General features: G+C 38.7%; 1 protein-coding gene across 1 annotated transcript in view; it reads left to right on the plus strand.

The window, feature by feature from the left end:
- The window catches only part of LYST (lysosomal trafficking regulator), a 222,988-nt gene that overhangs the window by 116,774 nt on the left and 80,334 nt on the right, over positions 1–25,880 (plus strand). Inside the window, exons 28-32 of the mRNA XM_006872009.1 lie at positions 8,378–8,544; positions 9,644–9,850; positions 21,941–22,117; positions 22,632–22,708; positions 23,782–23,970. Coding sequence (XP_006872071.1) covers positions 8,378–8,544; positions 9,644–9,850; positions 21,941–22,117; positions 22,632–22,708; positions 23,782–23,970 — 817 coding nt within the window. The remainder of the gene's footprint in view (positions 1–8,377; positions 8,545–9,643; positions 9,851–21,940; positions 22,118–22,631; positions 22,709–23,781; positions 23,971–25,880) is intronic.

A 25,880-nucleotide genomic window follows, 5' to 3' on the forward strand; every position in this document is an offset into this window, starting at 1 on the left:
CAAGATGGAGGTGTGCAGAAAGTTAATGACCAGAAAAAAAAAAAAAAAAAAAAAAATCAGAACAAAGCAAAGTCAAAGAAATAGTGTTGTCACCTTTGCCCCGAGTTTCCTGTGGTTGTTAATTCCCAGTGGGTCTATTTGCTCCCCCACCTGGTCCTGTTGTTTGGTCTTGCCCAAGTTGTTGGCTCTGGGCTGCTGAGCCCGGCAGATTCAAAAGTATGGGATTTCTTACTTCCACTACAAGTTCTACTAGCTATAAACCTTCAAACTTTTAAAATATTCCTACCTTTGTGGTTCCGAGTTTTGGAGCTCTGCCCTGAACCCGCTTCGCCTGGTATTCTGTGGTATTACTGACGGAGAACTTCACTGCACCTCTACCCTATCCGCCAGCAAGTTCCGCCTCCCTGGTCAAGCTCAAATGTCCAGCCTGTAACCTTTTGAGATTTGTTTTTTTTCCACTTAAATAAATCTCTGGAGATTTATTTATCCAGGTTTGTTGAGTGTATTTGCCTCATTTTTTGTACCTTTTTTATTGCTGGATAGTATAGCATGCTTGGGAGCACTGGTCGCATAGTGGGTTATGTGTTGGACTGCTAACTGCAGGGTCAGTGGTTCGAATCCACCAGCTGCCTTTGGAGAAAGATGAAGCTTTCTATTCCTATATGCCAAGATTTATAGCCTCGGAACCCCTATACAGGGTCACCATGAGTTAGAACCGTCTCGACAGTACCTAAGAAACAACAACAGTCTTTTGTCAAATAAATGGTTTGAAAATATTTTCTCCTGGACTTTTCATCCTCTTAACAAAGTACAAAACAAAATTTAAATTTTGAAGAAGTTCAGTATATTAGTTATCTTTTTATGGGTCATTCTGTTGGTATCCAAGAAATCTTGGATCCTAAAGATTTTTTTTTTTTTTTTTTCCTTTTAAGTTTTACATTTTACCTAGGTCCATAATGCATTTTAAGTAACTTTTGTATAAGATATGAAATTTCTTTCTTTTTTTTGACATTTATTCTAGCACAGTGTATTAAAAGGCTGTAGCTTTTGCCCCTTTCTCAAGAACTGTTTAGACATATCTGTGAGTTGTGTTGATCTGTTTCTGGGTATTTTCTTCTGTTCATTTATTTATGTATCTATTACTTCACCGGAGTCCTGGTGTGGCACTGTGGGTTGATGTTCTGGACCACAAGGTCAGTTTGAACCACAAGGTTGGTGGTTCAAGCTCACCAGCCAATCCTTGGAAACTCTATCCAATCCTTGGAAACCGACTCGATGGCACATAACAGCAGCAATTCACCAATGCCACACAGTTTTGCTAACTTTAGTTACATGTTGTTATTGTTGTTGCTAAGTGCTATTGAGTCTGTTCCGAGGAGCAGCTGTTGAATGTGAATTGCTGACCTTGTAGTTCAAACCGACCTTGTGGTCCAGTGCTTATCTTACAGCACCACACCAGGATTCTAACTTGAGTTATGTAATAATTCTTTATATTTGGGTAGGCTGTTTCCTCCCATATATTCTTTTTCAAAATTATTTTACATATTCTAGTTCCTTTCCCTTTCCATGTTAAGGTTAGGAATCTTGTCTATATCTACAAAGATTTTGGCAGGATTTTGATAGGAATTGCATTAAATCTGTATGTTAATGGAGAGATCTAACAGCTTTAGCATGTTGAGTCTTAAAATCCGTGAATGTAGTAGCTCTCTCCATTTATTTAAATTTTCTTTGATTTCTTTATATCAACATTGTGTAGTTTCTATTTAGCCATCAAGTCCTGTACACGTCTTGTTAGATTTGAACCTTGGTCAGCATTATTATAAATAATATTGTATTTTTAACTTTATTGTACATGTGTTCATTGTTGGTATGTAGAGATACAATAGATTTTTATGTGGTTACCTTGAATCCTGCAAGCTTGCTGAACTCACTTAGTCATCCTAGGTGTTGTTTTGTAGGTTTCTCAGAATCCTCGATGGTGTTAATCATGTTATCTGCAAAGAGAGGCTGTCTGATTTCATCCTTTCTGATCTATATGTCCTTTATTTTACTTTCTTGCCTTATTGCAGTACCTGGAGCTTTCAGAACTATCTCACATGAGAGTGGTAAGAGCAGATGTCCTTGTCCTTGGAAACAGTCAGTCTTTTACTGTTAAGCATAATGTTACTGTTTTAAAGTTGAGGAAATTCTCCATCTGTGCCTATTTTTCTGAAAGTTTCATGAATTTTTTTTAAATTGTAAACTGAGTGATAGTTTACATGGGAGAATATCAGTTTTACACCATTGTTTCATTGCAGTGATTACAATCTCCTCTGTGCATCATCCTTTAACAGTATTTTGCTTCCATTCCCTCTGTTGTTTGTTTTTGTTGGGGGTGGGAGTTGTACACAAAAAACACTCAGGTATAGATAATAATTTATACCACCAAAGGGCACATTCTGCAAGTCTGCCTGCTGGCCACCAGCTCTTAGTCCCTCTCTTTCCATGAATCTAGAGTCCTCAGCTGCTCTCTCTCTCCATATCCCCATCTCTGGTGTTGCTGCTTCTCTGGATAAGGTCCCGCATTCCGTTTGTGCTCTTCTCCCTTGGTAGTCCTAGGGTCCTCTGTTTCTAGACTGTAAGATTAACTACTCCCCTGTTTTTGTTACAAAATTTCTACCTTTACAGTTGTGACAGTCACAATTAGTCATGAAAACAATTACTCACTGTTGAATCATAGGAACCTAATCCCTTTCTCTGTTCACCAAACGCATCTAGACAAGATGAAAAGTATTCAGTGGGGACTCTACCTTCCCCAAAGTTTCATGAATTTTTGTCAAATACTTTTTTTGTATCCTTTGACAAAGTCATTTGATTTTTCTTTTTTATCCTATGAACATGATAATGACTTGGATTTTCAAATAGTGCTGACCCTACAGTGCCCCACCAGGAGTCCTTAGTGGTTACAGAGCTGTGAAATGATGTCTTTGTCTCAGTAACCCGGGTCTTTGAGGGAGTGGCTCAGTGCCCTCTCCTTTGTCAGAGTTCCTGTGCAGAGCTCTTTTACCATTGCCTGTACCGCTGTGTTTGGATTCTGCAAGATCTATCATGATATTCCCTTTTTAATTCCTGAAATTCGTCATTTGTGTCTTCTCAGTTTTTTCTACGCCAGACTTGCTAGAGATTTGAAATTTTTATTGATTTTTTTCAAAGAACTATTTCTTTGTTTCACTGATTTTTCTCTATTTTTTTCTGCTTTCAACTTCATTGATATCTGCTCTTCTCTTTTATTATATGCTTCTTCCTGCTTGTTTTGAGTTTATTTTACTATTGTTTTTCTAGTTTTAGGACCCAGCAACGTAGATTATTGATTTAATTTACACATAAAGTGCTGTAAACGCCCCTGCCAGCACTGCTTTGGCTGTGCCCACAAAGTTTGATATGCAGTGTTTTTATTTTCATTTAATTCAACAGATTTTCATTATTTTTCTTAATGCTTCCCCCTTGATCCATGGATTATTTTGAAGTATGTTCTTTGATTTCCAAGTGTTAGGAGATTTTTGTGTTGTCGTTATTATTAGCAGTTTAATTCCAGTGTGATTAGAGAAAATACTCTGTATTATTTCAGACCCTGTAGTTTTGCTGTTTGTTTTATGATCGAGGATGTGATCTAAATTGATACTTGTTTCTTGTTTTTGTTGTTGTTGTTAAGTACCGTGGAGTCGGTTCTGACTCATAGTGACTCTGCACAGGGTTTCTGAGGCTGCAGATCTTTACGGGAGCAGAAAGCATCATCTTTCTCCTGCAGAACAGCTGGTAGTTTCGAACTGCTGACCTTGAGGTTGGCAGCCTGACTCATAACCAACCACTACGCTACCAAAGTGTTCTATAATGTTGATTAGATCCTGCTGGCTAATGGTGGTGTTGAATTCTTCTGTATCCTTACTGATTTTTTGTCTAATGTTGTTATCAACTGTTGAAAAGGGGGTTAAAGTTTCCACGTATTCTGGTGTATTTGTTTTTTCAGCTCTGTTGTTTGGTGTTTAAACATTCAGGATTGCTTTCTTCTTGGTGGATTAATGTTGTTGTCATCATTTAAAGTCCCTCTTTGTCTCTGGTAATTTTTGTTGTTCTGAAATCTGTCTGATGTTACTGTAGTCACTTCTGCTTTCCTTTTAATACTATTTACATCCAGGTTTTTTCTGTTGTTGTTGTTGTTTTTCATTCTTTTATTTTCAACCTGCTCATATTATTAAATTTTAAGTGAGTCTCTTGTAGACAGCATATAGTTGGATCGTGTTTTTAATCCATTCTGCCAATTTTTATCTTTTAATTGATGTATTTAGACCACTTACATTTAAAATAAATTTCATGATATTAGGATTTAAGGCTGCCATTGCTCTTGTTTTATTGTATTTTCTGGTTGTTCTTTTAGTTCTTGTTACTCCTCTGCTGAGTGTGTGTGTGTGTTTTTCCCCCTGCCTTCCTATGGGTTACTTGAATTTTTATTTGATTTATGCCTAGTGTTTTGAGTTTTACTTTTTTATCACTCCTATTCATTGTCCTTTCACCAAAGATAATCTCACCTATTTGCCTCTGGTAGCGTAGTGGTTACGACTCGGGCTGTGAACCGCAAGGTCAGCAGTTCGAAACTACCAGCTGCTCCGCGGGAGAAAGATGAGGCTTTCTACTCCCGTAAAGATTTACACCCTCGGAAACCCTGTACAGGGTCGCTATGAGTCGGTTCCGACTCCACGGCACATAACAACAACAACAACAACAATTTGCCTTTTATCACCAAATTTAATTGTGCCTGTTCTTGAATCATATAGGACTTAGATATAGTATGGTATGTGTGTGTTTGTACCAAGTTTCTTTTGCTCAGTGTTATATTTGTAAAATCAATCCATGCTAAGGAGCCCAGTTAGTGCAGTGGATTTCTAGCTGGACTGCTAACCACAGTTCATTAGTTCGAATCTACCAGTCACTCGAGGGGAGAAAGATGAGGCTTTCTGCTCCCATAAAGATTTACAGCCTTGGAAACCCTAGAGAAGAGGGGTCACTATGAGTTGGAAGTGACTCCAAGGCATGCAGCCGCCACCATTAAGTGTAATAGTAGTTCATTCATTTTCATTTTTGGTGAGTAGTTATTTCATGGTATAAATATGACACAGTTTATTTAGACTTTGTACTGTTGATCGGCATTTGTGATTATATCATCATGAATATTTCTGTATTTGTCTTTGGGTAATATGTACTCTCATTTTTATCTGTTGTATTCATAGGAGTGGAATTATGCATGTTAAACTTTAGTAACTGCTGTTAGACTATTTCTAAAATGGTGCACTAACTGACACTCTCACGTATAATTGCTCCACATCCTTGTCAAACATAGTGTTGTTGGGATTTTTACTTAGAGCATTTTTTGTGTTTTCTGGTAGTATCTTACTGTGGCTTTTATTTTAATGCTCATAATAATGAGCTCCTTTTCTATGTTTTTTGGCTCGTTGGTATGCCCTCTTTTCTAAAGTACCTTTTCTTGTCTTGTGCCAGCTTCTTGTGAATGATTTGTAGGAGTGTTTTATATAGTCTGGGTGTATGTTCTTTGTCAGAGATGTGTATTGCAAATCTTTTTTATCTATGGCTAGCTGTTTCATCCTGTTCATAGTACCTCTAATGAATCACATACACCCTGTCTTAACTCCTTTGTGCTGCTATTACAGGAATGCCACCAGTGAATGGCCTTAACAAGTAGAGATTGTTCTCTCACAGCTTGGGGTGCTAGAAGGCCAAGTTGAGAGTACTGTCTATGGAGAAAGGCCCTTGTGTCCTTTCAGTGTTTGTAGGCTCCAGTTCCTCGGAGATCTCCAGGTGTCTTGACATCGGTTTTCCTTCTGGATCGAGGAGCATCCCAGTGCAGGGACCCAGATCCAAAGAATGCACTCCACTCCTGGCTCTGCTTTGTTGGTAGCAGTGGGTCTCTCTGCTCACTTCTCTCGCCTTTTATATCTCAAAAAAATTGACTCAAGATTTAGCCTAATCCTGTAGATTGCATCAAACTTCATTAACATAACAGAAATGAGGATTCACAGCGTTTACAACAATAGGATAATCACATCCGATCAGGGCTGATTGATGCCAACTCATAGAGACTCTGTAATGAATAAACCCACACCAAAACACATTGCCCTGGAGTCCATTTCAGCTCATAGTCACTCTATGGGGACAGTAGGATGGCCCTGCATGGTTTCCAAGACTGTCATCTGTACAGAAGCCAACTGCCAAGGAGCAGGTGATGGATTCAAACTGCCAACCTGTGGTTAGCAGCCAAGAGCTAAGAGGAAGACCCACAATGAGATGGATTGACACAGAAGCTGAAACAATGGGCTCAAACATAGCAACGATTGTGAGGTCCAAGCAGTGCTTCATTCCATTGTACATAGGTAGGGTTGCTATGAGTTGGAACCAACTCAATGGCACCTAACAACAAGAGCAAAAGTATTAGAAATTTCTCTTATTTTGATTTATGTTAGAATAATAAATATATGTGTAAGCAATGTAAATATGTGCTTAGGGCATCAATCACACAGAGGTACCAGCTGTCCAAAGGGAAGACCCGTAAATGCCAAACAGGGCACATCAGATCATATTCTGATGTTGATTGATCATATAAGAGCTCATCATGGAGATGATGAAAAAAAACTAAGGATCACAGTGAAAGGGAGCTAGCTGGTCACGAAATGAAACTGGTACCAGCTCCAGTATATGGAGGATCTTGTCAGCCAGAAGTAAAGTTCACACCAGTCATGGGGGCTCCCACATGCAACACCTTCACTGACAACAGTCTCCAGTGTAATTAAAATGCCGTATCTTGGTGGATCTCTTGAAAGAATATTCTTTTTTTTCTAATAAACAAGAAATGGGGATGGGTTGTTGAGTGTCACTATTGCTACATTTACACCATGTGAAGCTGGACCCAACATAAGCAACTGGGCAAGAATAGATTCTACTAATAGAGAATAGATCTTTGATCCATTTTGAGAGAATTGTCTTATACATCTCTATCTGCTGATCCAGCAGTTCCATCCAGGAGGGCTGGCTCTTTGCCATGATGCCAGCACAAAGGTGTGCTCTTGCTGATGTCCTAGTAAACAACCAATAGGAATTCCAGTCCCAGATGATAAGTAAGAGTGAGGGAATTCAATAAGTTCACCACTGCAACTTAATCAAATTACTTTTAAACTGATAGTTTTTATAGAGAGTTACATCCTAAGTTTTATAAACAATAGTATTTTTAACTGTAACTTTAAAGTATGTTTGGCATGTGCATGGATGCAATGTAATATATGTTTAATATTATACTAACATATATATACAGTATAATATACATATATATTATAATATTATACAACAACATAATGTTAACATAGGAAATGTTGAAAACTACTAGAAATGTCAATGTTTATCTAACATGAGACACTTTCATTTATGCCTCAAGTGAGTTTTGGTTTTACTGTCTGTTGTGTGGGATGTAGCACTTGATATTACTTGGTATATGCTGATGAAAGCTAAGAGAATACAGAATTCAGTATTTATTGTGCAAAATACGTTTCTGTTTTGCAACAATGAGTGTGTTTGTAGATTTGTCTTCTCAATAACAGTAGGTATCTATCAAAACATTACATACATTTTATCAGAATATTTACCTATCTTCCTGTACAATGCCTCTAGGAAATAGAATAATATTTAGATAGTAAAATTCCATAGATGTATTTTATTTTTCATTTCCCTTTTGACTAACTTTCTGTTAAGAAATTGGTATTACTAAAAAGTTGCCTTATGGATAGCTAACCCACATTCATTTGTGTGTGTAAACCTCCTATATATAGCCTATAAGCAGTGTGAGGAAGCAGAGACAAGGGCACCACTCAGTACCATTGCTTAGGGCCCTCACCTGCCTTACTGTGGCCCTGCATGTGTCAGGTTATACATATCATCTCAAAGCTACATATATAGAGAAATTGTTGTTGATACGTGCCATCAAGTTGGTTCGACTCTTAGTGACCCTATGTAAGGTTTACAAGGAACAACTAGTGAGATTGAACCACAGACCTTACAGTTCAAACTGACTTAGCTTTCCAGTGCATTAAGCCACATTGCACACCCTCTCCATATATAAATTGTTTTAATAAATAAGAATAAAAAACTTCTGAAAAATAATTGTAAAAGAATATCTAATGACTAACTACAGTGTTCCTACTATACCTAGTAGTATACTTATTGCACATTTATATTGTCATAGCTGAACTACTAATTACCGGGGCTGTTTCATCATTTATCATGGCAATATGTCAATGATTTGACTACTTTTTGTTATTATTATTATTTTTTAATCCAGAGTTTAACACAGATGTTATTGACATTTTGAGTACTCCAGAAAGCAAGAATCCAGTTCCCCAGACTGAAATTTTTGAGGAGGTTATTCATCACGACCACCCTTCTGTTTCCAATCCATTTCAGAAAGAAATGTTCACCTATTTGGTAGAAGGATTCAAAGTATCTATTGTAAGTAAATTCATTCATTGTCAAGTGTTCATTCGCACAAAAAGATTAGAAATTATATGTGCCTGTATCCTGTATCCAGAGTAATCTTGCTTTGTGCCTTTCACAAGGTTTTTACAAACATAGACAACTTGAATTTTTAATAATGGCACAATCTATATTGTAAATTCACCCATTCCAAAAGTGCCTTTTAAATTCACATTCTGGGACTTATTTTTTAATATAGTCATGTCAAATCAGCATTAGAAGAGTGTTGGACTTTGTGAGAGTTTAAATTCATAGACTGTTTTGTTTTTTATTGTGGTAAAATTCACTTAACATAAAATTCACCACTTCAACCGTTTGAAAATGTTTCATTCAGTTATTTTAATAAGTACATTCACAATCGAACACAACCATACTCCTGTCTGTTGTAGTTGTTAAATGCCATTAAGTCGGTTCCGACTCATAGTGACCCTGTACAGGATTGCTGAGGAGTAGCTGGTGAACCAAACTGAGATTCAAACTGACCTTGTGGTCCAGCACATTCACCCACAGCGCCACGCTAGGACTCCAAGAGCCTTTAGGACAGGCCATTTCTAAACCTCATAATAAACTAAAATGTGTTGATTCCAGTTTTAAACCAGGTCCTGGCAATTTAATCCAGATAGGACTAGACTTCATGACACCTCCGTTGAAATAGCCAGTTTGGTTACTTGTTAGAGGATATTGATGACCAGGATATAGGCAGTTCTTAATTTGTGACTGTATTTTAGTACTAATTTGAGTCTTTAGTAGGAATCCTTCCTCTTTTATATTACAAAATCACTCTGGGCTTTCCTATGATAACTAAATTTTCTTACTCTTTTCTTTTAATTTATTTATATTTTCCAAACCTTCAGTAATTTTTTAATGACTTTGAAATTTGACTTTTTCTTCTCTTTTTTTTTTCTTCTCTTTTAAACCCCTACTTGTATAGATCTGTATTTCCAATTTTTACTTTAAAAAATTTTAGGATAAAATACATTCCATTATATTGCCCACCACAACTGCCTAGGGCTGATTGATTACTGTATTCTCGCATAAGAAGTCTCATCCTCTTTCATTCCTGTTTTGATTCAAGGGTTCAAGTAAAACCAGTGGGTCTAAACAGCAGTGGACTAAAATCCTGTGGTCTTGTAAGGAGACCTTCCGGATGCAGCTTGGGAGACTGCTCGTGCATATTTTGTCGCCAAGCCACCCATCACAGGAAAGAAAGCAAATTTTTGAAATCGTTCGTGAAGCAAATCACCAGGAAATACTGCGAGACTGTCTCAGCCCATCCCTGCAAGTAAGCATGCCAGCATTTAGTAAGATAAGTAAAAGCTGTTAGTGAACTACAAAAGAATATGAAGCTGGGACTGAAAAGTGACTGTCTTTGTATTTTCATGCCTAACATCATGCAATACAGTTCTTTTACCAAACAGTTTTCATAGAAGAGACGTCTGCAGCTGCTCACCTGTCAGTCTCAACTTGACCTCTGTTTCCTTCCAATCTTTTCCAAATGCTTAAATTAACTAGTACTGTTTGTGAGTTTTTGTAAGAACTTTTGTAGTTAGTTACTAAATCTTGAGTGATTGTTTCCTTCAAAAACTGTTTGGGAACTTTTATTTTTTTAAATATAACTCTTTTGTTGTTTTTACATTAAATATAAAAGTACTACTATTTTGTGTTATAAATGGAGGACCAAGCAAGAAGAACTTTTCCTTCTCTGATAGCTCCTTCAGTTTATTCTGAGTTGAATCTTCAGGACAGAACACTTAGTGCCCCCAGGCAAGGATGGTGGCAGTTTCCTTCGTGGTCCTTCCCTTCTTCTCTCTTAATTCTCTTTTATTGTAAAGTTGATTAGACTCTTTTTAAGAAATGGAATTTCCCACCACAAGAAGGAACTCCTAACCTAACCACAGAATAACCCGGACTCCCCTTCCCAGCCCCCAACCCCTACTGCTCCCTCATAGAAAAAATCCCATCTTTCTCCCTTCCCAGACATGCATGCGCTCTGTCTGGATAGCTATACCTAATGGACAAACACTCCGATTAAATGGAAACAGTGGTTATGTTTCCCCAACCCCCTCCCACTAAAGTGTTAGTCTTCAAGAAAGCTTCAATGATAGGGGAAAAAAAGGGGGCGGGTTATAGTTAGGGAATTTTTTAAGAAGTATATTACCCAGGTAATGTGTGTACAAAATAGTTAAAACAACTGTATTTACTAATCATTTAAAAATTTTTAAAACAACTTGATCATTGTTATGACCAAGAGCAGAATTGTTAAAAGAATATTGCAATCTATACATTCTATCACTTCAAGAGTAATGTTTATTGTAGTTCAGTATCACAGAGTTAGTTCTGACTCAGAGATACTCAGGGTATCCAAAGAGCAGCTGGTGGGTTTGAACCTTACAGTTAGCAGTCCAGAGCTTATCATACAGAGCCACACCAGGACTCCTCAAGAGTCCTAGATGGACATTTACATAGAATAACTACTTCAGAGAACTACTACAAACAACCCAAAGGCCATCAACAGTAGAATATATAAACATTCTGATTATTTATGCAATAGACTATTATATATACAGTAATAAAAAGGAAAATAGCTACAATTGCACCTAATGCCTGTATCCTAAAAAAATAAAAAGAGCACATATTCTATGACTCCATGCATATGAAGTCTAAGACTAGGGGAAACAAACTAAGATGTGGTGACTAGAAGTCAGGATATTAGTGTCTGTGGAGAGGAAAGGGGTGAGAGAGAAATGGACTAAATAGGAAACAAAGGAATTCTTGGGGTGATAAAAATGTACTTTGTCTTATTTTGGGTATTGGTTACATGTGTATATGTAGCTATCAAACGCATAGAAATGAACACTAAGTATTAGTTCATTTTATTGTTTGAACTGTAGTGCTGTTGTGTGTCTTTAAGGAGATTTTGATGCATAATGACCCTATATGGCAGAGTACAAATGCCCTATAGAATTTCTTTAAGGAGAGTCCTGGTGTGACGCTGAAGGTCAATGCACTAGACTACAAAGTCACTTTGAACCACAAATGTCAGTGGCTCAAGCTCACCATACAGGGTCACTCTGGGTCGGAACTGACTCAATGGCACTTAACAGCAACAACATATCTTTATGAAGTGCCGTCAAGTTGGTTCTGACTCATAGTAACCCTGTATAGGATTCCGAGGAGCCATTGGTGGGTTTGAACAGCTGATCTTATGGTTAGCAGTCCAGGGCTTATCCTACAGCACCACACCAGGACTCCATACATTAAAAACACACATAAAAACATGCATTATTGTAGACCTTCTCAACAAAACAAAGATCACAAACTAAACACACTTCTGCAACATACTTTATTACTTGTTGTTGTTGTTAAGTGCCGTTGAGTCGGGTCCGACCCATAGCGACCCTGTACAGGGTTTCCGAGGGTGTAAATCTTTACGGGAGTAGAAAGCCTCATCTTTCTCCCGCGGAGCAGCTGGTAGTTTCGAACCGCTGACCTTAAGGTTCACAGCCCGATTCGTAACCACTACGCTACCAGAGCTCCTAAAGTAATAACTTTATTACTTAACATCACATAAATCCTAGAGGATATGCCATAGTAGTATATGAGGGCATTCAAAAGTTCATGGGGAAATGGAATTAGCAGATAAAAATTTTAAATATGAGCTTTATTCACCAACATGAGTTCCATCAAGTTCAAGACTCTTTGTAAATGATGATGCCAGCTATTTAGTCCACCCTGAGAACTTGAATTCTTTGAAGAAAAATGTGGCATCAGGATTGGAGCAAGACGCATTAACAACCTGCAATATGCAGATGATACAACCTTGCTTGCTGAAAGTGAAGGAGGACTTAAAACATTTACTGATGAAGACCAAAGAGCATGGCCTTCAGTATGGATTGCATCTCAATGTCAAGAAAACAAAAGTCCTCACACTGGACCAATAAACAACATTCGTATCAACGGAGAAAAGATTTAAGTTGTCAAGGACTTCATTCTTCTTGGATCAACTATCAATACTCATGGAAGCAGTAGTCAAGAAATCAATGTATTGCATTAGGCAAATCTGCTGCACAAGACTTTTTTAAAGTCTTGAAGAGCAAAGATGTCAGCTTGAAGACTAAGGTGCACCTGAACCAAGCCATGGTATTTTCAGTAACCTTGTATGCATGCGAAAGCTGGACAGTGAATAAGGAAGACCATAGAAGAATGGATGCTTTTGAGTTATGGTGTTGGAGGAGAATATTGAAAGTGCCGTAGGCTGCCAAAAGAACCAACAGATCTGTGTTGGAAGAAGTGCAGCCAGAGTGTTCCTTGGAGGCCAAGATGGCCAAACTTGGTCTCTCATACTTCGGACATATTGTCAGGAGGGACTAGTCGCTATCAGGTTTGGTGAGGTGGAGCGTCAGAGAAGAAGAAGAAGACCCCTAACGAGATGGATTGGCAAAGTGGCAGCATCGGTGGGCTCAAGCGTGGCAACAATTTTGAGGTTGGCCCAAAATCAGGCAGTGTTTCGTTCTGTTATTCTTAGGGTTGCTACGAGTTGGCACCGACTCGATGGCACCTAGCAACAACAAGCTTCTCCTTAGAAACCCGATACAAGGTCACTATGGGTCAGAAACGACTCTATATCCCTCCACAACAACAAAGAACTGAGGGTCCTGAGAATTTAATTATGTCACTGTTGTCTTTTTTTATACTGCTAACTGAAGGAAAAAATGGTGTCCTTTGTAGAATTTTAAGATTAGGAAACAAAAAGGAGCCAAATCAGAACTTTCAAGTGGCTGCCTAAAGTTTTCCCATTGAAATAATCACACAGTTGCCCTTGTTTGATGGTGGGGATGAGCCCCGGGGCATTGTAGTGGTGAAGAAGGACCACGATGAAGCTTTCCTGGCCTAACACTTTGGCTAACTTTCTCAAAGCACTCTCAGAATGTTGTTGTTGTTGTTAAGTGCCGTCGAGTCAGTTCCAACTTACAGCGTCACTGTATAGGGTTTCCGAGGAGCTGCTGGTGAGCTTGAACCACTGACCTTGCAGTTCAAACTGACCTTACAGTGGAGAATATTAACCCACAGCGCCACACCAGGACTCCACTCTCAGAATAAGTAGATGTTATGGTTTGGGGCCCTCCAGAGAGCCAAAAGCCTGCTGTTGTCATGACTTTGCTCTTCACTGGTCTACATTTGCTGTCACTGGACCACTTCCACCTCTTGGGAACCATTGCTTTGATTGAGTTTTGTCTTCAGGACTGTTCTGGGCTGCTTTTTTCTCTAAAGCACTGTCCCATAAATGTTTTCTAAAGCATCAGTGATTTCACCATTCTTCCACTCTAGCTTCACTATAAATTTGATGTTTATTCTTGCTTAAATTTTAGCAGAATTTGTTTTATGTTCTGGGAGAGGCTCTCCAAAATGATGCCTTCTTAGTGCTTCAAACTAGATTTGTTCAGACATAACAAGTGTGTTGTTGTTGTTAAGTCGATACCAACTCATAATGATCCTCCATAAGGGTTCTGAGGAGCAGCTGGTGAGCTTGACTCACCAACCTTGCGGTTCAAAGTGACCTTGCAGTCCAGTGCATTAACCCACAGCACCACACCAATACTCCTATAACAAGTTCTTGTTATTGTTAAGTGCTATCGAGTCGGTTCCTACTCATAGCAACCCTGTATAGGGTTTCCAAGGAGCAGCTGATGCGCTTGAACTGCTGACCTTGCAATTCAGATGGCTGTACAGTCTGGCACATTAACCCACAGCACCACACCAGGACTCTGACCTTGAGAATTGCAGCCTAACTCACAACCACTACGCTACCAGAGCTTCTTTATAACAAATTTTTGTTGTTGTCAGGTACAATCGAGTCAGTACTGACTCCTAGCAACCTTATGCACACCAGAACAAAACACTGCCTGATCCTGGGCCAACCTCACCACTGTTGCCACACTTGAGTCCATCGATGCTGCCACTTGGCTAATCCATCTTGTTGGGATCTTCCTCTTTTTTCTGACCCTCCACCTTACCAAACATGATAGCCTTCTCCAACAACTAGTCACTCCTGACAATATGTCTGAAGTATGAGAGACGAAGTTAGGCCCTCTTGGCCTCCAAGGAGCACTCTGGTTACACTTCTTCCAAAACGGATGTATTGGTTCTTTTGGCAGCCATGGCATTTTCAATGTTCTCCTTCAACACCATAACTGAAAAACATCAATTCTTCTATGGTCTTCCTTATTCACTGTACAGCTTTCGCATGCATATGAGGTTATTGAAAATACCATGGCTTCAGTCAGGCACGCCTTAGTCCTCAAGCAGACATCTTTGCTCTTCAAGACTTTAAAAAGATCTTGTGTAGCAGATTTGCCTAATGCAATACGTTGTTTCATTTCTTGACTGCTGCTTCCATGAGTGTTGATAGTTGATCCAAGAAGAATAAAGTCCTTGACAACTTCAATATTTTCTCCGTTTATAAGATTGTTGTTTATTGGTCCAGTGGTGAAGATTTTTGTTTTCTTGATATTGAGATGTAATTCATAGTGCAGGCTGTGCTCTTTGATCTTCATCAGTAAATGTTTAAGTCCTCTTCACTTTCGGCAAGCAAGGTTGTATCATCTGCATATTACAGGTTGTTAATGAGTCTTCCTCCAATCCTGATGCCACATTTTTCTTCATAGAACCCAGCATCTTGGATTATTTGCTCAGCATACAGGTTGAATAAGTATGGTGAAAGAACACAACCTTGTTTTACACCTTTTTTAATTTTAAAACATTCACTGTTCCCATGTTCTATTCGAACAGCTGCTTCTTGTCCATGTACAGATTCCTCATGAGCACAATTAAGTGTTCCAGAATACTCATACTTCTCAGTGTTGTCCATAGCTTGTCATGACCCACACAACCGAAAGCCTGTGCATTGTCAATAAAGTACAGGTAAACATCTTTCTGATATTCTCTGATTTCAGTCAAGATCCATTGGGCATCAGCAATGATATCCCTCGTTCCATGTCCTCTTCTGAATCCAGCTTGAGCCTCTAAAAGTTCTCTGTCAATGTATGATTGTAGCCTTTTCTGTATTACCTTTAGCAATACTTTACTCGCATAGGATATCAAAGAGATTGTCTAATGATTTCTGCTTTCCATTGGGTCACCTCTCTTTGGAATGGGCACAAATATGGATCTCTTGCAATCAGTTGGCCAGATAGTTGTCTTCCAAATTTCTTGGCAGAGGTGTGTGAGTGCCTCCTGTGCTGCCTCACTTTCTTGAAAGATTTCAGTTTTTATTCCATCAATTCCTGGTGCCTTGTTCTTTGCCAATTCCTTTAATGCACCTTGAACTTCCTCCTTCAGTATCAGTGATTCTTGATCATATGGTACCTCTTGAAATGACTGAACATTAACCATTTCCTTTTGGTATAGTGACTCTGTGTATTCCTTCCATCTTCTCTTGATGCTTTCTGCATGATTCAATAATTTGCCCAGTGAATCTTTCAATAATGAAAGTTGAGCTTGAATGTGTTCTTCAGTTTCTCCAGCTTGAAAAATGCTGAGCGTGTTCTTCTTTTTTGGTTTTCTTATTCCAGATCTTTGTACATTTTGTTGTAATATTTGGCTGTATCTTCTCGTGCTGATCTTTGAAATTTTCTGTTCAGCTCTTGGACCTCCTCATTTCTTCCATTTTCTTTAGCATCTCTATGCTGGAGAGCAAATTTTAGTGTCTCTTCTGACATCTATTTTGACCTTTTCCTTTTTTTCTTTCCTTCTCAATGACTTTTTGCTTTCTTCATGTATGATGTTCTTGATGTCATCCCACAACTCTTCTGGTCTTCGGTCTTTAGTGTTTAATGTATCAAATCTGTTCTTCAGATGATCTCTAAATTCAGGTGGGATATATTCAAGGTCATATTTTCGCTCTCGTGGAATTGTTTTCATTTTCTTCAGCTTCAGTTTGAATTTGCCTATGAGTAATTGATGGTCTGTTCCACAGTCTGCCCCTAACATTGTTTTCACTGATGATATGGAGTTTTTCCATCATCTCTTTCCTCAGATGTAGTCAATTTGATTTCTATGTATTCCATCCGGTGAGTTCCATGTATAGTCATCTCTTATGCTGTCTAAAGAAAATATATGAAATCAACAAATTATTGGTTTTAACCAACAGAATTCTATCATGCATTCTCCTGCATCATTTCTATCACCAAGGCCATATTTTCCAACCACTGATCCTTCCTCTTTGCTACCAACCTTTGCATTCCAATCACCAGTAATGATGAGTACATCTTGATTGCATATTTGATCAATCTGAGATTGAAGAAATTGGTAGAATTCTTCTCTTTCATCCTCACTGGCGTTAGCGGTCGGTGCGTAAATTTGAATAATAGTGGTATTAACTGGCCTTCCCTGTTGTTGTTGTTGTTGTTGTTAAGTGCCGTCGAGTCGGTTCCGACCCATAGCGACCCTGTACAGGGTTTCCAAGGGTGTAAATCTTTACGGGAGTAGAAAGCCTCATCTTTCTCCCGTGGAGCGGCTGGTAGTTTCGAACTGCTGACCTTAAGGTTCGCAGCCCCATTATTATCCTATCACAGACAGCGTTGTACCTCATGACTAATCTGGATATGTTCCTTTTGATGACGAATGCAACTCCATTCCTCTTTAATTTGTCATTCTTGGCATAGTAAACCATGTGGTTGTCAAATTCAAAATAGCCAATACCAGTCCATTTCAGCTCACCAATACCTAAGATATCGATGTTTATTCATTCCATTTCATTTTTGACAACTTCCAATTTTCCCAGATTCATACTTCATACATTCCATGTTCCGATTTTCAGTGGATGTTTACGGCTGTTTCTCTTCATTCTGAGTTGTGCCCCATCAGCAAATGAAGGTCCCGCGGGCTTTTCTCCCACGGGCTTTACTCCATTCGTGTTATCACGGTCAACTCTACTTTGAGGAGGCAGCTCTTCCCCAGTTGCATTTTGAGTGCCTTCCGGCACTATATCTGTCAGTGTTTCTCTGCTATTCATGACAAATTAGTATGAGTTTATTTTGTTTAAAAAAAAAAAAAAAAGTCTATGCATAGTGTTTGCATAATACATATTTTCTATAAACTTAAAGACCCCACATATGGAGGTCTTCCTCATTCCTTTTTACAGCATTGGTGGTGTTATTGTAAAGTGCTATGAAGTTGGTTCCAACTCACAGTGACCCTGTATACAGTTTCTGACGAGCAGCTGGTGGGTTTGAACTGCTGACCTTGCAGTTAGCAATCCAGTGCTTATCCTACAATGTCATATCAGGAATCCTACAGCTGTGTCAAAGTTGTATTCCATTTGTAATCTAATTTTTAAAGCCCTGGTCTTCATTTCTATTGTTACTTTGATGGATTATCCTCTCTGTAACTCTTCATCCAGGGTTGGAGATAGTGCCATGCTTATCTTATGCTCACCTCCACATCCTGGCGATTCATGCTGCCTGATGACGTTGTCCACTGGCATGACACACCCCCTCCTCTCTTTTGCCCATTTGAATCCCACTCTATCCTTGCTCCAGACACTTAGCTCTGTTTCTACCTCCTTCAGAACTCTCCTCAATGTGTTTGGAACTCTTCCTTCTTATAACCCTCACTGACCAGTTTATTTTATATGTTTTAAGAATTCATGTTTAATAGATTCAGTTCTTTAAGCCAGTTCCTTGAGAACTAAAACCAAAAATAAGTATTTTTATGTCTGTCCATAATTCTAAGGAGCTCTGGTAGCGTAGTGGTTAAGAGTTGGGCTGCTAACCTCAAAGTTGGCAGCTGCAAACTACCAGCTGTTCCATGGGAGAAAGATGAGGCTCTCTGCTCGCATAAAAGATTTACAGCCTCGGAAACCCTATGCAGGGTGGCTATGAGTCAGAACTGACTCTGCGGCACCACCACCACCCATAATTCTGCTTCAGTAAAGATTTACTGCCTCTCAAATCCTATACAGGCCTGCTATGTGTCAGAACTGACTTGAGGGCACACCATCACTACCATCTATAATAGTACATTTTATAATCCCAGGAATTATAAGCAATAAATAGATTATTACAAGGCATAAATGATTACTTTGATTGCTAAAATGAGATATTATCAACAACTTCAGGTTTGAGAAAATCATGGGTTTTTTTTTTAGATATTCAAAATGAATAAAAATGTTTTAGATAGTTCTTCGAGATGACTTTAAATGTCATTGAATACTGAAGTATGTTTAAAGTTGCATGAAGCACATCACCTTTAAGACACACATATATGAAAGCATTCTAGTCATTTAGCATTATTCCTTATTGGCTAACTCTTCAGGCCTTTTACTCACTGAGCATCCGTTCATTTTCCTCTTGTGCTCAGGTAGCAGTGTCTCCTAATTTAAAGTGTTTTATTAAGATGATATTTGCTGTTTTTACCATTGCATATGCTCTTCTGTGCTTTTGGGGAATGATGTAGTGTGACTCTGCGTGCTAATTTAAATATCACCCAAAATGTAATTGCTTCCAGATCCATTTGTTGACATTTAAATACATTTAAATTCAGATCTTAAAATTCCATTAAACCAAATGCAATGGAACAGGTATCAATGCAGAAGTTAAAAATGAAATATGCATATTTAACTTGTTGGCAAAATTAACTTCTAAGTAATAATACTTACTGTACACATTACAAGAAAATGTAATCTCTGCCACATGGATTATTCTGTTCGTCACAGGTTTCCCTTCCAGACCAGTTTTTTGTGAGAAGAGAATTATTTTTCTTTATCCCAAGTTTGTTCCCTTGAATTATTCCTCTCTAGAATTCCTTCTTCAGAAGCTTCCTTGGTAGCATAGTGGTTACAAGTCGGTCTGCTAACCTGAAGGTCGGCAGTTGGACACTACCAGCTGTTCCACGGGAGAAAGATGAGGCTTTCTGCTCCTGTAAAGATTGACAGCCTGGGAAACCCTGTGCAGGGTCGCTGTGAGTCAGAACCTACTCGGCGGCACACCACTCCTACCGCCATAATTCTTCTAAAGCTCTCTTGCTGCTGTACCTTTTACTGTGAGAATTTTCACGCTTAAAATGAAAGTAGAATAGTATATTAAATGCCAGATAACCATCACCAAGAATTAACAATTATTCATGTTGGTTTCATTTTTTTCATATTGGTTTCATTCTTATTTTTCTGAAGTATTTTAAAGTAACTGATAGACATCCTGACATTTTACCTCTAAATTCTGGTGTGTGTGTGAACATTTTATTGTGATTTGGGTAAAAAATACACAGCACTTTAGTTTCCCATTCAACAATTTATACGATTTTGTTTCACAACATTCGTTGCAAACCCCTGGGCATAACGGCACTCTCCAGCTGTGCCCTGGATTCACCATCACCATCATTCCTTCTTGCCACCCCTTCCTGCCTTCTGAACTTTGTTTTCAACTGCAAGGTCGGTGGTTCAAGCTCACCAGCCGCTCCTTGGAAACCCTATACAGGGTCACTGTGGGTCGGAATCGACTCGACAGCACTTAACAACAACTACCCTTTGGTCTCCTGTGGTTAGTTGTTCTGAGAAGTAAGTTCCTCACAGGTGTGATTGGTCCCTTTATGGCCTGTCTGTTGTCTGACTGAAAGGTGACCCTCAGGGTAAGTTCAGTTTCAGATCTGCGGTGAGTCCAAAGGTCTTTGTAGTAGGGGTCCCTCCAGTCTCTGGCAGACCAGTGTGTCTTGTCTGTTTTATCGTTTTGGATTTTGTTCTACATTTTTTTCCTGCTCTGTCTAGGTCCATCTCTTGTAATGCTCACCAGAGCTATCAGTAGTGTAGCCTAGCCAGGTCCCATCTCCCATCTAGTTCTTCTGGACCCAGGTTAGCAGAGGCTGTACTTTGTGTGTTCCATTGGTCCTTTGGAGTCCACTTGAGTCTTTGACTTTCTTCACTTTTCTTTGCTCCCGATAGGCAGAGACCAGTAGTTAGTTGCATGTTAGCCAACATCTCATAAGCTTTTGAGGCCTCAGGATGCTACTCACCAGAGTAGAATGTAGAACAATGTCTTTGTGGGCTATGTTGTGCCAACTGACCTAGACATTCCCCAAGCCCGGTGTTCTCAGGTGTTTGGTTTGCATTTCATTTGATTTATGTTTCTTAGATCTCTTTTATTTTGGAATAATCCGCACAGAAACTTGTTTTTCCATGACACTGTCTTGTTGAAGAGACTGAACCAACTTCTGAATATATCTGGTTGCTTCCACGTGATGTCATTTAACTTGGCCCTTTATCTCCTGTATTGCCTATAAACAGGCATTTGACCTGAAGACTTTATTAAATTCAGCCCAACTATTTTTGGCAACAATACTTGATAAGTGATTCTTTGTATATTATGTTGCATCCCATCAAGAAATCCATGTCTGATGGTCCCACCAGTAGTGATGCTAAGACTGGTGTCTGGGTGAAGGTGGTGAGAAGTCCTGTTTCCTAGGAAACGCTGTGGGCAGTTATACTCTGCCCTGTGGAATCATTGTGAATCAGTAGCAACACCACGATAGTGTGAACTGTGCCAATCTAAGGAGCGAGGGTACGAGGGGAGCAAAGAGGAGAGGGAGATCCAAACCACCAATTCCTTGGAGATTTTCAACTTCTACAACACTCTTTGAATCAAGAAAGTTACTCAGCACCAATTTTATGATAAACTTACATCCCTCTCACTTATAAGATTTAATATAAATTTATCCAAAAGTTAGGTTTGAGAAATGGTTTCATTAAGTAGAGTTGTTGTTGTTAAGTGCTGTCGAGTTAATTCCGAATCATTGCAGCCCTGTGTAGGGTTTCTGGGGAGCACCTGGTTTGTTTGAACTGCCGACCTTGTGGTTCCTAGTCCAGTGCTGATCCTACAGAGCCACACCAGAAGTCATTAAATAGGTTTGAAAACTAGTTTAATTTAGGCTTCTTTGCAATGAAAATGGAAAAGAATTAGTTTCTAATTATCTAGCTTCTGGGGTGACCCTGTAGGATAAGCACTCGACCTCATGGTAGGTTTGAATCACAAAGTCCGTGGTTCAAACCTACCAGCCGCTCCTCGGAAACCCTATACAGGGTTACTATGAGTGGGAACCGACTTGACACTTAACAACAACAATTTACTATAAGGAGTTCTGGTAGTTTAGTAGATTATGAATTGGGCTGCTAACTATAAGAACAGTAGTTCTAATCTACCAGCCACTCCACATGGGAAAAATAGAAGGTTTTCTGGTTCCATAAAGATTTACAGTCTCAGGAACACTATACAGGGTCATTATGAGTTGGAATTGATTCCACGGCACATAACAACAATAGCTATTAAGTAAAAAATTAAAATTCTTTATTACTAAATGAAATTGTTATCTTTTATTTCAACAGCATGGAGCAAAGTTAGCTTTGTATTTGTCAGAGTTGATCCATAATCACCAAGATGAGCTGACTAAGGAGGACCTAGACATGGCGGAATTGCTTATGAGCGCTTTAAAATTGTGTGGCCCCAAGTGCATCCCTCCCAGCGCTGCAACAAAGTCAGACCTTATTAAGATAATCAAAGAGGTGAGTCAGAGGATCTCACTGGCTATCATGAAAGAATCGTTGGAAGATGAACTTTACATTTTAAAAAAAAATTTATATCATATTGCTTTATTCTGAGATTTTTTGCTAGTTTGTTTGTTTGTTTGTTTTAAGGCTTATTTTAAGGACAGTTTGATTTTGTATTGTCATTTTTATCCGTATCAGTTTCACTAGTGTTGGAAATACTTAGTGGCATGTATGTTTTAGTGACAAGCAAGTTGAAGAATGAAGTTTGGGTTTTGGGCTCTTTAATGAAAAAGCAAATAGAAGAAGCAATTAAAGAGACCCATCGGGTTTTCATCCGTGGTTAACTCTAATTTCCATGACCCAAATTCTAGGAAAACAAAAGAAAATTTAATATTGTTTCAGAAGTTTTCTTATTTTGGTCCCTGGAGTCAGTATTTTTTTCTTGTACTTGGTTAGTTTTTTAAATTAGTTTTTTGAGCTTCGTGCCAATGTTAAATGACCATGGTGTATTATTTTCTAAATCTTTTAGGAACAAAAGAAATATGAAACTGAAGAAGGTGTGAATAAAGCTGCCTGGCAGAAAACAGTTAATAATAATCAACAAAGGTAAGATATTGTTATGGATTGAATTGTGTGTCATCTCCCCTTCCCCCCCAGCAAAATCTATGTTATAAATATTAACCTCTATGCCTATGGTTTCAATTCCATTTGGAAATGATTTCCTTTGTTATACTAATGAGGCCAGCCTTGTTGTTGTTGTTGTTGTTAAGTGCCATCAAGTCGGTTCCAACTCATAGCAACCCTGTATAGGATTACTGAGGAGCAGCTGGTGAACTTGAATCACTGACCTTGCAGTTCAAATGGCTTTGCAGACTGGTGCATTAACCCACAGCGTCACACCAAGACTCCAGGCGACTACTGTTACTAAGTGCCTTTGAGTTGGCATCCGAGTCACAGTGACCCTGTACAGGGTTTCCGAGGAGCAGCTAGTGAGTTTGAACAGCTGGCCTTTTGGTCCAAGCCGACTGACAGTGCCACACTAGGACTCTAAGCTGTTATTGTTGTTGTGTGCCGTGTTGTTGTTATGTGCCGACTCATTGTTGTTGTTGTTAAGTGCCGTCGAGTCGATGTGCCGACTCATAGTAACCTGCATAATAGTGAAGTTGTAAAGTTTTACGGGAGCAGAAAGCCTTATCTTTCTCCTGCGGAACAGCTGGTAGTTTTGAACTGTGGACCATGAGATTATTAGCAGCCTGATTCGTAACCACTATGCTACCAGAGCTCCTTAGGCTACAGTGTGTTAAATCAGCCTCTTTTGAGATACAAGGAGATGAAACAAGCAAGCAGAGATGGGGAAAGATGGATGAAGGCCACCAAAGAGACAAGAAACGGAAGCTGTAAAGACCATGACCTTCCCCCTAGAGCCAGAGCCCTGAATTCAGACTTCTTCTCTCCTAACTGTCAGAAAGTAGATTTCTGTTTGTTAAAGCCATCCACTTGTGACAGCTCTGTTACAGCACTTCTAGGTAACTAAGACTGGGATTATGTTTTCTAAACTTCATGACATTTAGAAATCCATTTGTTTTCACATATACTTTTAGTAATTGAAGTATCATGTTTCACTATACATTTAATGTTCTGATAAACTTAGCTGATAAACAGTGTTGTTGTATGTTTAGTCTCTTTCAGCGTCTAGATTCAAAATCGAAGGATATATCGAAAATAGCTGCAGATATCACCCAGGCTGTGTCACTTTCCCAAGGAATTGAGAGGAAAAAGGTGATTCAGCATATCAGAGGAATGTACAAAGTAGATCTCAGTGCCAGTAGACACTGGCAGGAGCTCATTCAACAACTGACCCATGATAGGTAAGCAAACCATGCGGGCCCATAGAAGGAAGGTTGTTTTTAGATCACCTCCCATGAATACTATATATATTTGTGTTATTGTTGTAAGTGCCATCGAGTTGCTTCCAACTCCTGTATAGGGTTTTCGAGGCCGTAAATCTTTACAGGAGCAGAAAGCCTCATCTTTCTCACATGGTTCAGATGGTTGGTGGGCTCAAGCAGCAGACCTTTTGGTTTGAAGTCAAGTGCTTATCATATGGAGTCATGCAGATTCATAACATTATTATAAGTAATAGGAAAGAGAGGCATTAGCTCTTCCAGATAGTAAACTCTATAATGTAAAATTGTCTTTCATTTAAATAGTGTGGTATGCTCCTTGCAAAAAATTTTAAAAAAGAGAGAGAACTCACTGAAACAAAATAGTTGAGAAATAGATCTTTTTTTTCACCAAAGGCTATAGTGTTATGATTAAGAGAGTAAATAAAAAAAAGATGCGTCACTAATCATGAGACAGGGGAAATTACAGTGTTCAATTCTGTCAGTGTGGTTAAGGGAAGTAGGTAGTATGACGTCAGGGTGCTAAAATACACTATTCTTACGCACTAATGTATTTGCCAGACAGATTGAAGAGTTAAACTCAAAAAAGTTTCTCAAGAAGAGTAGGACATTTGTCAATTCTTTGGAGTATAATAACTTTTTAAGCTCAAAAGCAGTAGAGAAACTTCAAAGAAAAAAGTCAATGGGTTTGAACTTAAGTTTTTTTCTCATATATTTAACAAATATAACAACAGGTTTTTAAAAATTGAAAATGTATTTTCAGCAAATAAGTGAAAGATTGAATGTTTTTATTATTTAACACAGAGATTTGAAAGTAAAGCATTAAAGACTCAACAGGTAAGTGAGCAAAAGATATGAGCACACTTGATGTAAGACAGAGAATTAACAAGCAGGTGGGAAGACGTTCAGCATTGTTGTTGTTGCTGCTGTTGTTAAGTGTCGTTGAGTCATTTCCAATTCATAGCAACCCTATATATAGGGCTTCCAAGGAGTGGCTGGTGAGTTTGAACCACAGACCCTGTAGTTCAAACCGATTTGTAGCCCAGTGCTTTATCCCACATTGCCACAGCAGGACTCCATACTTCTATCATACTATACTAGTTCACCTAGTTCACAGCAGGACTCCATACTTCTATCATACCATACTAGTTCAACTCTCAGGAAAAATTCAAAATATGGAAAAAGAATAAGCAAATGTCATCATCTCTGCATTATTTGTGCTAGAAAATGAATTGGTGGTGGTGGTGTTTTGAACATGGAGTCAGTTCTGAGTCATAGTGACCCTGTACAGGGTTTCTGAGGCTGTAAATCTTTACAGGATCAGAAAGCCTCATCTTTCTCCCATGGAACAGCTGGTAGTTTCAAACTGCTGACCTTGAGGTTTGTAGCCCGATTCGGCTACCAGAGCTCCATTAGTAAATGAAATAGAAACAGATTAAATATGTAATAATAGTGATAACATTAAATACATTATGATGAATCTACTTTATGCAATATTAGACAGCTACTTGAAATGTTAATGAAATGATTATATGTGTTCAGTGCAAAGAAGGCAGAATATAGAAATGTGTATATATAATGATTATATATAACTACAGAGTAAAAATAGAAATGTGTGGGGAGGAAAGAATGACAAAATAATCACAACTAGTTATCTTGGTCCATGGTGTTTTCAGTAACCTCATACGCATGCAAAACTTGGACAGTGAAGAAGGAAGACAGTAGAAGAATTAATGCTTTTGAGTTATGGTGTTGGAGGAGAATATTGAAAGTGCCATGGCTGCCAAAAGAGCCAATAGATCCGTTTTGGAAGAAGTGCAGCCAGAGTGCTCCTTGGAGGCCAAGATGGCCAAACTTCGTCTCTCATACTTCAG

Source organism: Chrysochloris asiatica, unplaced genomic scaffold (genome assembly GCF_000296735.1).
Source record: "Chrysochloris asiatica unplaced genomic scaffold, ChrAsi1.0 scaffold00179, whole genome shotgun sequence".
Classification (NCBI taxonomy): Eukaryota; Metazoa; Chordata; class Mammalia; order Afrosoricida; family Chrysochloridae; genus Chrysochloris; species Chrysochloris asiatica.